This window comes from Canis lupus, chromosome 3 (genome assembly GCF_003254725.2).
Source record: "Canis lupus dingo isolate Sandy chromosome 3, ASM325472v2, whole genome shotgun sequence".
Taxonomy (NCBI): domain Eukaryota; kingdom Metazoa; phylum Chordata; class Mammalia; order Carnivora; family Canidae; genus Canis; species Canis lupus.
The window spans coordinates 23,321,588-23,336,755 of NC_064245.1; the positions used below are offsets into that span (position 1 = coordinate 23,321,588).

At 42.4% G+C, this 15,168-nt stretch overlaps 1 protein-coding gene across 2 annotated transcripts in view; it reads left to right on the forward strand.

The window, feature by feature from the left end:
- Nucleotides 1-8,928: 8,928 nt before the first annotated feature.
- EDIL3 (EGF like repeats and discoidin domains 3) overlaps nt 8,929-15,168 on the forward strand; it is a 393,012-nt gene continuing 386,772 nt past the window's right edge. For both annotated transcript variants that reach the window (XM_025437114.3, XM_025437115.3), the window contains exon 1: nt 8,929-9,231. In XM_025437114.3, the coding sequence (XP_025292899.1) occupies nt 9,165-9,231 (67 nt within the window). In that variant the 5' untranslated portion in view covers nt 8,929-9,164. The remainder of the gene's footprint in view (nt 9,232-15,168) is intronic.

A 15,168-nucleotide genomic window follows, 5' to 3' on the forward strand; every position in this document is an offset into this window, starting at 1 on the left:
ATCACAAATTGCATTACAAATCATTCCATCCCTCTATATGCTTAGGAAAAAACTATTTTTGGACTCCAACTAGAAATCTTTGAATTCTCTAAGGATTTCATGAAGCAATGGTGCAGTTATGCTTCTGAGTCTCTTTATATGTGGCTTATACTTTTGTTTTTGAAAATAAAATCTTCCTTATGAATTAAGTCTCCAGGATCATCAAATAAAGCAAGAAAGGCACGCTGTCATTGTGTTTTCAAAACCTTATTAAAACTCTCTGAGCTTACATTTTTGTTTTTGTTTCGGTCACTCTCAAAAGCAGAAGGGCAAGATATTATAATTTTCTTCTTAGTGAGGACCATGATATTTCTTTTATCTTCCACATTTAATATTGGCATACTGGTTTTGTATTGGTTTGTATGGAAATGTATGGGTTTAAAATATTTAATAAAATATTTCATATTATGCTAACAATTTAAGGCAAATTACAACTGTTACATGAGACATATGCATATTCTATTTTTATTTAGTGAAATATTTAAAATTACTATGTATGTTGGGGAAAAGATGCTAGGAGTATTTTATCTACAGAAAAAAGTAACAGAATCACTGTTAATATTAAACACATAAAATTAGATGTTATTCTCCCCATGGCTGAAGAAACAAACCATATTTTAAATTGCATTTGCCATAACACCATATATTAAAATATACTCTACTTCCTTTTCCGTTTTAAAATAAAACCGTGATTGTGAAAATAAGTAATTTTTTTATTGACAAGAGTTTTTAAATTGCAGCCCATTTCGGAACCAGGAAAATCAGAGAGGATCTTATGTATTCATTATATTTGACATTTGTTTATAGATAGCAGAAATATTTTTCTCTACGTCTCATTTAGCTTTAGTCTGATTACTATACTGGATGGATCAAACTAGAAGTCTTGTGTATTTTAAATAAATAAATCTCTGACTCAATTTCCAGCAATGCTATAAATGGAAGAAAAGAGAGGGAAAGCCAATGAAAACCATGTAAAGTGGGAAATAGTTCAAGATTGTCCTTTTGAGTGTTGTAATAGCATTTCTCCCCCCCGCCTTCCCCAGTTAACCATGTATTTAAATAGCTATGGGTATGGTGCCTGTGAAAGAAGTTTTTATCATTTTGTTTTAAATCAGAAGACACCAAGTTCCAGTTTTCTGTAAAATGCAACCTCAAAGTTTACAGCATTCAATCCTGCCAAATCTTCACAAGCCTCTCTTTCTTTCCTGCTAAAGAAAACATTATTTTTTTTCTTTTATCCGATCCTGTACACTCATGAACACTTACTTCCTTTGTACACTAACAGTAATCTCTTCACCCCTTAAACTTATTTTTTTTGAGCATGTGCTGGGATGTAGAAAATGACTGTAATAGCTATATTGGACCCAGGAAACCAGAGGACATGTGCCATGTCCACAAAACTGACTAGAGTGTTCATATTAGAGTCAAGAATGATACAAGTGGGGACGCCTGGCTGGCTCAGTGATTGAACGTCTGTCTTTGGCTCAGGGCATGACTCCAGGGCCCCGGGATCGGATCCCACATCGGGCTCCCTGCATGGAGCCTCCTTCTCCCTCTGCCTGTGTCTCTGCCTCTCTTTCTGTGTGTCTCTCATGAATAAATAAATAAATCTTAAAAAAAAAAGAATGATACAAGTGTGTCTGCTTAGCATGTATCTGGCAGCAGAAGAAGTAAGTATGACAATCTGAAAAGAAGTAAAACTAGTATTATTTTCAGAGGATATAGCTGTATATCTAGAGGACCCAAAAGAATCAAATGAAAAAACTAAATAATCAGTACCAGACTTTGATAAAGTGACCAGGTATGCATTAGTACATGCACATAGACACATACACATACAGCCTTCTTGTAAAACATAACATAGGCGGTTACAAAACATAATGGAAAAAAATTGCATTTAGATAGGTACATAAAAAGATAAAACACCTAAGTAGAAACCAAATAAGAGGAACATAAAAGAAAACTTTGATACCGAGATAGGAATAGTAGTATTATAAATATGTTTACCATTTCACCTAGAGAAGCTCATTCTAAAGTCTGTATGGGGGAAATAAATGTACAACATTAGGGAATAGTTTTTAGAATGGAGTAGATGAAGGTATTTTACCCTAGCAACTATTAAAAGCATTTTTTAAAAAAAGATTTTATTTATGTATTCATGAGAGAGAGAGAGACAGACAGAGAGAGAGAGGCAGAGACATAGGCAGAAGGAGAAGCAGGCTCCATGCAGGGAGCCCAACGTCGGAGTTGATCCTGGGTCTCCAGGATCACACCTTGGGCTGAAGGCAGGTGCTAAACCACTGAGCCACAAGGGCTTACCTATAAGCATTTTTAAACAGAAATAATTAAGAGTATAGTGCTGGCACATGAATAGATAACCAAATGGCACAGTGTATAAAAGCAATCAGTAGAGCCAAATCTATAGTGACTAAGCACCTGAGCTGACATGCCATATCAGGAAAGAAAACTGGGATTTACTCAATAAATAGTTTTTATATAACTGATAATTTTCTGGGAAAAAAGTGACATCTATACTACCCTTTTAACAAAAGTAAACTTCAGTTTGATAAGAATTATAAATACATACATGAAAACATAGTGCCTATGAAAGTACTAGAAGAGAATATGTACATAAACTCAGAATAGTAAGAGCCTATATTGGCAAAACCTGAAGCCTAGAAATCATAAAGCAAAGATGGATAAATTTCATCACTCCAAATATAAAACATTTTAACACAGTAAAATCAAAACAGCTATCAACTAGCTGGATAATTTTTTGACCCAAATATGACAAATTTATTTAGTATATACAGAGCTCCTAGTAATCAAGAAAAGATCAGCAATCCAGGAGAAAAAAGGAAAAAAGACATGAAAGGTAACATAAAGAAAACATAAGTAATTTTTTAAATATATAAAAAATTAAATATAAATTTTTAGGTATGTAAAAAGTTGTTAAAACATACTCATAATAAAAGATATTCAAAACCACATGAGACCATTTTTCATCTACAAAATGGACAAGACCAAAAATTGCAAACACATTGTATGACCAGGAAGCAGAAAGACAAGCACTCTCTGATGCATTATAGGTAGAAGAATGAATTCAGACATCTTTCATGAATGGCAACATGCAATATCTACCACAATTTTAAATGTACATAGCTTCAACTAACAATGCCACTTCAAACAATGTATTCTAATGAGTTTATTTTGCACACGTGTGCAAAATGTGAGTTCACTTCAACATTGCTTGCAATAGCAAAAGATTGGAAGCAACTGCAACTTAAATGTCTGTCAAAATGGATTTACATTACACAAATACTGCACAGCCCTTGATACAATTTCAAAAATATATATGTATATATATACACACTTATATATACGTATACATATATACACATACAATATACAAATATATACATATATATTTCTGAAATAAGCAAGATGTTTAATGTTTGTATAATTTAGTAATTTTTGTGAAAGCATATACATACATACATATACACTATATGTACATACATGTGTGTATATATACACACATCTTTAGAAAGACACACAGAAATAGTTACTAGCTATGCTCAGAAGACAACCCTAGGTTAGGAAGGAGTGTCATTAAAGGGGAAACTTATTTTCCTGTATACCCATTTATCTCTTTGAACTTTTATCATATATATGTATTAATTATTAAAAAATATTTTAGAGAGCTAAAATCTAAGTCACTGTAATGGGTTAAGCAGGAAGGAATTAGAGGCCCTGGAAATTTCTGTTACCAGGATCAGGCTCTGAACGCAAGGCCTCTCTCTTACATAATGACCCTACATATTTTCTGGAAACAGCATCCATCAGGGGATCAAGCAGGGAAATACTGGGAACTGAGAATTTGGTATAAAACATGTAGCCTAAAAAATGAATTTGCCTTAGCGCTCATAGAGAAAAGACTAAAGAAGTTTAAAAGATAATACTCAGCTATGTCTAAGGCAAGTAGTTACCTTCACAGCAAGAACCATTTATCATTATTTGGAAAGATAAGGCTAATATCAAAGAAACGACGAGAGAAAAACAAAAAAGTGTTATTTCTAAAAAAAAAAAAAAATCATGGCTCTGTGGTGGTGGAATAATTTGGGGAGGTATTCCAGGGAGGTAGGAATTTAGCTAGTTACGATTTGTAGGAGGTCATTTCAGTTGGGGATAATAACATAAGCAGAGGGTTAAAAGAAAGAATTAACTTGGTATTTATGGAGAGCAATGAAAAAGTGTTGTAAATTATGCAAATATTTTGGAAAAAATTTTAAAAGACATTCATTTTAGCATGTAAGTGCAGTCTCATAAGTGGGGTGGGGGAGGGGCAGATGAGGAGAGAGAGAAAGAATCCCAAGCAGACTCCCCACTGAGTGCAGAGCCTTCCATGCAGGGCTCCATCTCAGGATCCTGACATCATGACTCCTAAGATCATGACCTGAGCCAAAATCAAGAGTTGGGCACTTGACCAAATGCGTCACTCAGGTGCACCTATTTTAGACAATTTGTACTCCTCCTACAGTTAGAAGTAAATTTCCTCTAAAATGATAAGTCAAGAAGGTCAGAGAGAACACAGACTATTAAAAAAATGATAGTTAAAATTAGAACTAAAATGTAAAATATATGTAAATAATATAGACAGCTATCTAAATAGACAGTACAACATAATAAAAATCACTCCTGGAATCAAACCAGCGCTCAGATCCTAGGTCCTGGTTCCATCTTGTACTGCTACCTTAATTTTGAGCAAAGAACTTAAATGTTTTGATCCTTGGTTTCAACTGTAAAATTGAAACAATAGTAATGTTCACCTCATAAAGGTTGTTGGGATGATTGAGTGAAGCAATATATGTAAAAATGTAATAGTGTTTAGCAGATGGTTGACTTTCTATAGTTGTTGCCAGTGGAGTTGAGTGGGCTCTGGATTCAGACCGCTTAGGTTCACTTATTGACTCCGACACATGCTAACTTGAGACCCCGGGGCAATTTAACTAACCAGACTGTGCCTTATTCCTTCTCTCTAGACAGGAGATAATTTAATGTATCAATTTATTATTTTAGTTTTCTCTTGTTACTTATAACAAATTACCCCAAATTTAGCAGTTTAGATACTAATCTCTTAACTCACGATTGTGCAGGTCAGACATCCAGGTAGGCTTGTCTGAGTTTTCTGCTTTGTTTCTCACAAAGCTGAAATCCAACTTTTAATCTGGAGGATTTAGGATATTAAAGAGAATAAAGTTTTTGTAAGTGTAAAATAGACTGTAAATGAAAAATGATGTTACAGAAATAATAAATACTGTATTTAGTGTTATTGCTTGACAAATTAAAAGGTAAATTTAAAAATTTCCAGATAATTTGTTGGGGGGTGAGGGGTGGAGAATGGAGATAATTAGCTACTGCAAAAAAGTCTTTTAGAGTTCCATATGTGATTGTTCTTATTTATTCATCATCATCTTCATTATCACTGTGTACTCATTATTGGAGTAGGCCCTTTTGTGCACTACAATAAACAACCACTATGAGCTTTACCCCATTATACAGATGAGAATACTGAGACCTGGCCATTCACTAACTTGCCTGCATTAAAAGACTCATAGTGGTAAAGATAGTATTTCAATTCATCTATGCACTGTTCCAGAATCCAAACTCTGAGCCAATAAGAAGAATTCTTGAAAACCAGTAAACTTCCCTCAGTCATGTTTTGGTTTGTTTTGCTGATTATTTATTCTGCTTTATTTTCAGGCAATATTTACCACGTTGTTTTCCTTATAGCACTAAATCTACAATATCTTACCAGGTATGCAGAGAAAAGGCTTGTCATAGTGAAAAAAGAAAAGTTTGCAGAATATTGGATTAAGCACTTCTGGAAAAGTTTCTTAACCGTAGGACATTTCAAAGTTTTTAATGTTAGCATTTACCAAATCTTCAAGATGTTACTTTGATACCAAAATATTTCCCAAAAATACTTGACCACGGAACTTCTTTTTCCCCCAAAACTTATTAACATCTTGGGGAAAGTAAGCCTGCAGAAAATATTTTGGGAAGTGCTGTCTTCAAGTGATGTATAGATTCACTTTTGACACTTCAGGCACATATTTAGAGAAGCTGTAAACTGTATACATGATTAGTAAAGGTCCCTTTGTGCTTTATGTAGGTAAAAGAATCTAACAGAATTTTGTCCTTTTTTTTTTTTTAAATGTATTTCCCTTGGTCCTTTAACATTTCTTATATTCCACTTTTTTTTTTTTTTTTAAGATTTCATTTAGTATTCATGAGAGACAGAGAGAAAGAGAGAAGCAGAGACACAGGCAGAGGGAGAAATAGGCTCCACTCAGGGAGCCCAAGGTGGGACTTGATCCCAGGTTTCCGGGATCAGGCCCTGGGCTGAAGGCAGCGCTAAACCGCTGGGCCACCCAGGCTGCCCTTATGTTCCACTTCTGAAGAGGGTATATATGAATTTAGTAAGAGTGAAGTAAGTCCTACAAATGTAAGTTAGGTGAAGTGCCTAGACTATTCACAATGAAAGGCTTATTGGTACATGTGGGGAAAAAGAAGGGATACCTGCATAGGACCTATGCATATGGATCTAAGACCATGTATTAAATTTAGACTGGAAATGATACTTCTGGAAATAAAAGCATTAAACTGGTAACACATTTTAAAGTCATCTACCTGATAACACAGCATGGCATTTACAGGGACAACTCCAGGTATTTGGTCATAGAATATGCATTTTAATTTAATTTTGTGCTTTCCTGGAGTTTATTTCTTTTAAGAGTTTAAACTAAAAGAAAGATAAAAATTTAGAAACATGCACTGTAGCCAAAAAATTAACTTCCTAACATGCTTATTAAGGTCATATGTTATTAGAAAAGTAAGAACAAACAGAACAAAATAGGAAAATAAAACTCTTGAGGCACGCTTTTTTCTTTAATCTCCCATCACAAAGACACTGGTTTCTGATTTTAAATTTTTGAAATCTAGTACTATCCTTTAGAAATAAAACCTTAAAACTAATTTTAAATATTTCAAAATGTTAGAGGTACTTTATGATGGACATGCCACAGCATGACTGAAGGCTTACTTTCAAAATGAAGTAATAATGATGTGAGACAAAGTTGGAATTTGATTGTGTAAAACTTCTTTGCTATAGGTCAGGACAACGGTGTCCTAGTGTAACATCTAAGGCTTTAAGCATGAAAACAGTAAATAAATAATTCTCCCTCTCTCCCTTAGCAAAGCCATGTTTAAAAACAAAACAAAACAAACAAACAAACAAACAAAAAAAACCAAGAAAACAGAAACTTGCCCTCCCATCAAAACAGATCTGAACAAAACTTGCTTTGACATAATTTTTGGTGTTGCTGCTGTTTTGTGTTTGTTTGCCAGTGGTCTAGTACCTTAACTTCTCCATAGCAACATGCAGTACTACTTTTCCATTAACCTTGCATCCTTGATCTCACTTCAGCTTCCAAAAGGACGGTAGAAATTGAAGTTTAAAGGACTCAAGGAGTCAAAGGAGATGAAGTTGCACAATTAATTGTCCTGTTACCCTTTCTGAGTAGGTTCTCCTTTCAAATGCTTGCTTTCAAGAATGCGTCCTACAATTTTTCTATTTCTGTGGTTCTCTCTCTACCACCTTCTCTAGAGGAGGAAAAAAAAAAAAAAGGAGCGGTGTTTCATTTTGGTACCTGCAACTGCGGGAACCAAATCCATGTACACGAAGCCATCATTGTAACGTACACACAGAGGAGAAAGCACTATTTTAAGCTACAGTCTGTACTCTGCAACCTCTTTCACTGCCAGAAACTCCAGTGCATTTATACTGGTTTTGCTGGATAGCAGAGACGTAGGACCCACCGTGGTGAACTCCAAGCATCTGCCCTTGCCTTCCCTCTTCTCGAAGTCCCTCCACTGTCCCCAAGACTTCTCCTCCGAAACGCGTCCCCCTTAGCAAGGCACGTGTGTCCTGGTCGCTCGCCCCAGGCCTTCCCCTTTCTGCCCCTGGGAACCGAGAAGCTCGCAGCCGTCTCCCAGCCCCGGAGCTGAGCAGGCGCGAGGACAGAGCAGCAGGGCAGCCGGGTCTTAGCTGATTAGGGTCTGGCTGTTAGGGACTGGGTGGCATTTTTTTGGTTTATTATTATTATTATTATTATTATTATTATTATTAGTTCGGAGAATCAGGGCAATTCGCTTTGCAGGGTTTCCTTTCTCACGCAGCTCCGTGCCCCAAGATTCACTTTTCAAAAATCTCTCAACTTATTTTTTTTTTTTCCTGGCTCTTCTGACAACGGGACTTCGCGGGGGGGCCCGGGGGGGGGCATCTTTACCGCGGTGAATAGTAAAGTCGGAGCTGGAACCAAGACTCGCCGGCGCGGAGGGGCTTCCCTGGACCCTAGAGCCCCAGGCGCGCGCGGGGAAGGTACAGGCGCCCTGGGAACTTTAGAGGTGGTGGCAGGTGCCGGGGTGTGGCAGCAGTTGTCTCCCTTCCGTCTTCCAGCAGAAGGAGCCACGGGAGAGGGAGAGGGAGAGGGAGAGGGAGAGGAGAGGAGAGGAGAGGGAGAGGGAGAGGGAGAGGGAGAGGGAGAGGAGAGGAGAGGGAGAGGGAGGAGAGAGAGGGAGGCGAGGGAGGCGAGCGGACGGCCGGGGAGGGGGCCGGGGGGCGGGGGAGGCGGGAGCGCCCGGCAGCCCAGGCCCGCGCTCGCCGCCGCTGACAGCACGCGGGGCGCCCGGGCCGCTCGCTCCCCGGCTCCCGCCCCATTGTTCTCGGGGTCTCCGGGTCGGGAGCCCGCAGCCGCGGCGGCCGGAGCGCAGGGGCCGGGCGCGCATCCCCGCCGCCCCCGCCGCGGGAGCCCCGCCCGCCCGCCCGCCCCGCCCGCCTCGGCCGGGACCCACCCGCCGCGGAGGCCGAGCCCGCCCGCAGCTCCGCCGAGCTCGCCCGCCTCCCGGCGCCCGCGGCCGCCACTCTCCTCTCCCGCCGCGTGTTGCAGGAGCGCCGCGGGCGCGCAGCGTCCCCCGGATTCCCGGCAGCGGCCGCCCGCCCCGCCGACACTGCCCTCCGCCGCGCCCCCCGGCCGGCCGGGCCGCGTCCCGGAGCCCGCACCATGAAGCGCTCGGCGGCCGCCTGGCTCCTGATCGGGCTCGGCCTGGGTGTCCCCCAGCTGTGCAGAGGTGAGCGGCGGGGCCGGGCGGGGGTGCGGGCCGGGCTGGGGTCCCCCGGGAGCCGCCGCGCCGGGGGGGCGGCGCGGAGGAGGCGGCGCCCCCGGGGCCGCGGGAAAGTGCTGCAAAGTCGGCGCGGAGCGCGTGGGGCGAGCGGGGACCGGGCGCCGGGCGCCGGGGAGGCGGCGGGGGGCCCGGGCGCTGCGGGCGGTGGTGCTCGCCGCGGCGGCGGGCGGGGCCCCGGCGGGGCCGAGCGGGGAGCGGGGAGCGGGGAGCGGGTGCCCCGGGCGGCGGGCGGGCGGTCCCCCCGGCTCCCCGCTGCCCGCCCGAGCAGGACGCACGCGCTGCGGCGATGGCACAGCCGCCCGGGACCCCGCCCGTCCTCTGCCCTCCCCGGGCTCCGAGCCGGGCTCGCCGCGCCCTCCGGGCACCTGCCTAAGTCTTGGCAACCGAGGACCTTGCGGTGCGAGCCACCCTCGCTCCCCCGCCCAAGAGCGGAAAAGTTGTAAGAGCTGCTCTGCTGGTGCTTCTCCGTGACTCGGGCGCAATCCACCAGCCTGCAAAAAAAATTAAAAAAAAAAAAAAAATGACAGGACTCCGGCGAGCCTCGCGCGGAGCGGGACGGACGAATCCGAGGTCCTTTGCGAGGGGCTGGCTCGGCGGCACGAGCCCTTGTCCCGCCCGCGTCGCCGCGCGCGGCCGGGGCTGGGGTCGGCCCGGGGAGGGGGCTGGAGGCGCGCCCCGGGGGCCCCGCGCCCCTGAGGCGCCCACGGAGGGGTCCGAGGGGGAGGCCGCCGCCCGCAGGCTGCTTGGAGCGGAGAGCCGAGCGCTCTACTGGGCTGTGCGTGCTGCGCCTCCGAGACCGGAGAGTTGGGGTGGGAGCCTGGACTCGGATCCGTTTGAAATCCACGCTGCACGAGTGTCTGCCGCGCACCGTGCGCGCCCGCATCCGCGCTCCGGCCTGGGACAGCGGGGCGCTCGGGGGCCGCTCGGGGGCCGCGGTCCGCGGTGCCCCGGGCGCCCCGGCTGCGCTGCCGGCCGCGATGCTCGGCCCCCCCCCGCGTGGGCGCGTGTGTAGGTGGGCGCCCCTCCGGGTGCCAGGCGGGGGCAGCCCCTCCGCAGAGGCTAAGGGGGGCAGGGGCTTGCGGCGGCTCTGCCGGGTGCCCCCCCGCCCCCCGGTCCCCCTTTCTCTTCTCTCCGTCCGCATCCCTCCGGCACTCGCATCCCTTCGCAGGGTCGGCCCGGGGAGGGCTGCGGGCGCTGCCTCCCGCTCCGCCCGTCCGCGCCTCCGCGCCTCCCTCCCACCCGAACCCGGGAGCACACCTCCGCCGCTCGCACGCACCGACGCGGCGCCCCGCGGCCCCCTCTGTCCCCCGAGCCGAGCGGGGGCGGCGGGGTGAGGAGGAGCCGCTGCGTCCCGCGCGCCGGGCGGGCGGCGGGGCCTGGGGCGCGGCGGCCTCGGCTCGCACCTGCCGCGGGGCGCCGCCGGGCTCCCCACTCCCGCCCCTGCCTGCGCCGTAACCGGGCAGCGGTCTACTCCATATTCCCTCAGACGTTGCTCCTTTTTTTTTTTTTCCTTCCCCAAGCCGGCCTGCGGTTAGTGGGAAAAGGGGCTTTAGGAAAGAAATGGACCATTTTCCAGGAGCCCTTTTTTGTTCAACTTGCACCTTTCTAATGTCTTCTCCTCGGCCCCGCAGAAGGCAGGGTGCAGCTCGTGTGACAGCTCCGAACAATTAAACTTTGAGTAAACTTACCGAGGCCAGTGTTAGCACAGAGGATGTCCCTTGCATCCCTCCTCCCCAGACATCGGTTTATCTAAATGCAGCCCTTTTAGAAATTGGTGTTTCCCTGCGTGGGATGCAGTTTACGCGCGTTAATGAGGGGGGCTCGGTGATTTCTTTTATTAGTCGTTTTTATTTTGAAATTAAACCAATGGATCAGTCAGATTGAATATTTTATTAACTCTTAAATTATTCATCGCTGTGGGTTGCTCTGAAAAATCCAATAACATGCATACAGTTGCAGCAAGCACGTGACATCTTATGCAATCTGTCCCTGTGCCTGCAGTTGGTGCCTGAAGTCTTTAAGCAAATGGCACTGTCTAAAAATGTCTAGACATGTCCTAAATACTATGAATCATTGGCATTTGAATTTCCTTTTTTTAATCAATGGTGATTTTTAGTTATTCGACGTGAGGGTAAATTAGTACCTGAACAGTCTCAAGATAATAAAAGTATGCTTCTATGATTAGTGTAGCAATATTCATACTGAAATAACAGGTTTTTGTGCTTTTAAAGATTTATTACACATTAATATCTTCATTACTTAATTTACATGACCATGAATTCTGGACTTTAAAAATAAGTGCTGATTCAGGTGCCAGATGAAACGCCTAAAAGTTATTTTGGACTCTTGAGCTAAAATTAATAAAGTGAAGAGAAAGTATCCTGATCTGACAGTTGGACACTAATGCAAAATCTTGGCCATCCCATTCACTCAGTGGTGATACAGCACACGCTTTTTCCCCCCGCTGTGTTCCTGAAAAAGTTGTTTTGATTTTTCTTGAAATGTTTCCTTAGAATTGAAATGTATTTTGTTTTAAATATGCATATGGTTTGGGAAAGCATTTATAATAAAAATTAATGGTTAAAACATTGAAAAGCTATATTCTTCCTTCTATGATCTTGAAGTTAGAAAGATCTTCAAAAACCAGGCAGATATATTTCACTTCTATACTCTTCTCTAAATTAAAGCTGTCATGTATTTTTCTCAAAAACCTTTAGATCAGTGTTCATATGAAACATGTATTCAGGATCTAGGATATTTTTAGTAAATATTTTAATAAAGTTTGCTTTTATTGCCAGATACATGTGATTTTTTTTTCCTTCTCACAAAATTATAGCAACGGAAAGGGATAAAATGTACAGTATTAATATGAAATAGCTTGGTTACTCAAGATCATTACAAAATATAAGTTTGACACTTCTTAGAGTCTAAATTAGTAGCCCATACTTTTAATTTTACTGATACTAAAATAGATATTTTAATTAGATAACTTACTTTCAAGACTTTTAATTTTTTGAAGGGTTTTGCATAATGGGATGGACTGTATATTTCATCATTTGTGTACGATTTTAAAAAGCTGCTTGATATGAGAGTTAAAGCCTAAAAAAGTAATTCTGATATTTGTTGTTTCCTGAGTACACTTGTAGGTGCAATAGCTTTGAGTATGATATATGATGTAGTAGGTTCATCAGATTCTTGCCAAAACAACAACAAAAACCCCATAAAATGGTGCAGGCTTCAAAACTCAGTTCAAGACAGAGTAAATCATAATGAGTAGGTACTGAGAAATAAATCACAAATTTTGTAAATATGTAATTAATGGCATGACTTATCATAGCTAATCAATTTACTTTTTACATAGTTGAGTTTATTTCCTAAATATTTGTAAATTGGTATTATTAAGGAAAAAAATAGTAGAAAGCCCAGATGAAGCCATTCCTACTATTCACTTACTTTTTTAAAGATTTTATTTATTTATTCATGAGAGACACACAGAGAGAGGCAGAGACACAGGCAGAGGGAGAAGCAGGCTCCCTGCGGGGAGCCTGATGTGGGACTGGATCCTGGGATCCCCAGGTCATGCCCTGAGCCAAAGGCAGATGCTCAACCACTGAGCCACCCAGGCGTCCCCTACTATTCTATTCAATATTATCTGTGTTTTAAGGAAGAAGCCTGGCATGTTTTTTGTTTGTTTATTCATAGCCCATATCATGATTATAATATCAAAAACAAACATGTATTTATATACAAAGAGTCGAGCGGTTGCCCATGTGAAGTAGAAAAAGTATTGACATTTTTTTCATGGTTATGTGATAATGCTAGAAATCAAGTACCATAAATACTTAAACTGAAAAAATGACCACTTAGTTGTCACTGAAAATACCTCTAAAAAGTCTTTGATTTGGGGAAGTTGTTGGAGGGAAAAGTAGACAAGGATCACCTGTGCCCTTGCCAGCAGGTGTCAGGATAATCAATGGAGATCTTTTAAAGGAAAGATGGAAAAAATAAAAGAAGTAAACCAGTAAAGGTGAGTCTTCAAACCCATGTAAACTGACTTTCTGCTCTGTGTGAAACTGATGTTATTAGTTAGTTTTCAGTGCTCCCCTGAGAAACAGAAGGAGGGTGAATTTTAAGAACCTACTGCTTTTACCACAGTTTTTAGACTTGGAAACAGTTACTCTAACTAACTGCCACAAACAAGCCCATGTCTTAGGTTGAACCATTATTTTTCAGAAGTCTCTTGAGTATCATCCAAAGAGATGCTATGAGGTACTTGTAGTGAAACAATTAATGCTGCAATGTTTGCATACATTTAAGCATACTCTCCATACCAGCTCTAAGTTTTATAAATGGAAAATTCTGTTATATTAATTTGCGTGGGTATATATTCAATTGTATATTTATACACATCTATAGTACTGGTAAGAGATGACTAGTTATCCTTTTCTCTCATGATGGTAAAGTATATGTTTCCTGGAGCTTGCAAGCTTGCAAGTATCTAAATAACATAAATCATGTGGTCAAAAGAGACTAAATGACATGATAAATAAAGTTTGTCATTACCCATTTTCTGCATTTATTAATTCTTATATATGTGCTTATTGTATATCAATAGCTTTTAGTGACCTGACATCATTTATTTATTTTTAATTGATCCTTAACTGATAACCATTCCTTGCAAATTAGTTCTAGCATCTGCTGATATAGCTCTTCAAACTGAGTTACAGATTCAATACCCCATTTCTACAGGTTCAGTTTCTTATACAGTCGCTGACATAGAGCATTCATCTGGTGACATCCTTCCTGTGTCAGTCCTACTAATATAAAAGTTATTTTCATTTCTTTCCATCTTTATTTCTCCTCTTCCCCAACATTTCTCTGCTGGATGGCAACTAGGGCACCTAATCCATTATAAAATTCTGTCATTATTAAGAGATTGCAAATCTCCAAAACATCGTGGAATTTGCCATTTACTTTTGTGTGTGTGTGTGTGTGTGTGGGGGATCACAACATGATAATGTGAAGCCTCTATTACTAAATCCTGAGGTTTAAAACATAAATGGAGGGAATCCTCAGGTGGCTCAGTGGTTTAGGGCCACTTTCAGCCCAGGGCCTGATCCTGGGGTCCCAGGATCGAGTCCCGTGGTGGGCTCCCTGCATGGAGCCTGCTTCTCCCTCTACCTGTCTCTCTGCCTCTCTCTCTCTGTGTGTCTCTCATGAATAAATAAATAAAATCTTAAAAAAAAACATAAATGGAAATAAGTTAGGATCTTAATTATGGAGCAACTTGAGATTTTATACCTTGATTCCGTAAGAGTGTCCTGCCTGAAACTATCAACTGGACAATAATTTATAGCCATCCTACTTATAGAGAAGTCTCTTATTTTGCTTGTAGCACATAGCTGAGAAACTAGGAGAAAACATCAAAAACTCCTGACCACCTAAGAGAGAGAATACATTCAGTATTTAGATCATAGAGAAAAGTTCGTTTCTCTTGGTGCTTAAGTTTCTGGGCTTTCTGTAAACAGGATGCAAATAGTGAAAGGCATATGAGCTAATAGGTCAGTCTTTAATCAGAGCAAAAAACCATAGCAGCTATAAGACAGAAACGGGACTAAAAAAGCCTATGCAAAAGCAGTGGTACCGTATAGTGTAAAAAACCAGGGACATTTATGGGGGGAGGGGCTAAGTATCAAAACCAAAAGGCATTAGTGTGTCAAAGAATATTATAATAATTGCTGCTATTATTGGCCTTGCATCCTAGACAAAGACTCACTGCAATATATTCGACATTTGGGGATAGAAAAGCAGTAAAATGCATGCATCGTTGAAGAGATTTTGTCAAAAATATTTAAGCTTGGAAAACCTGCTTAATGGTGGACG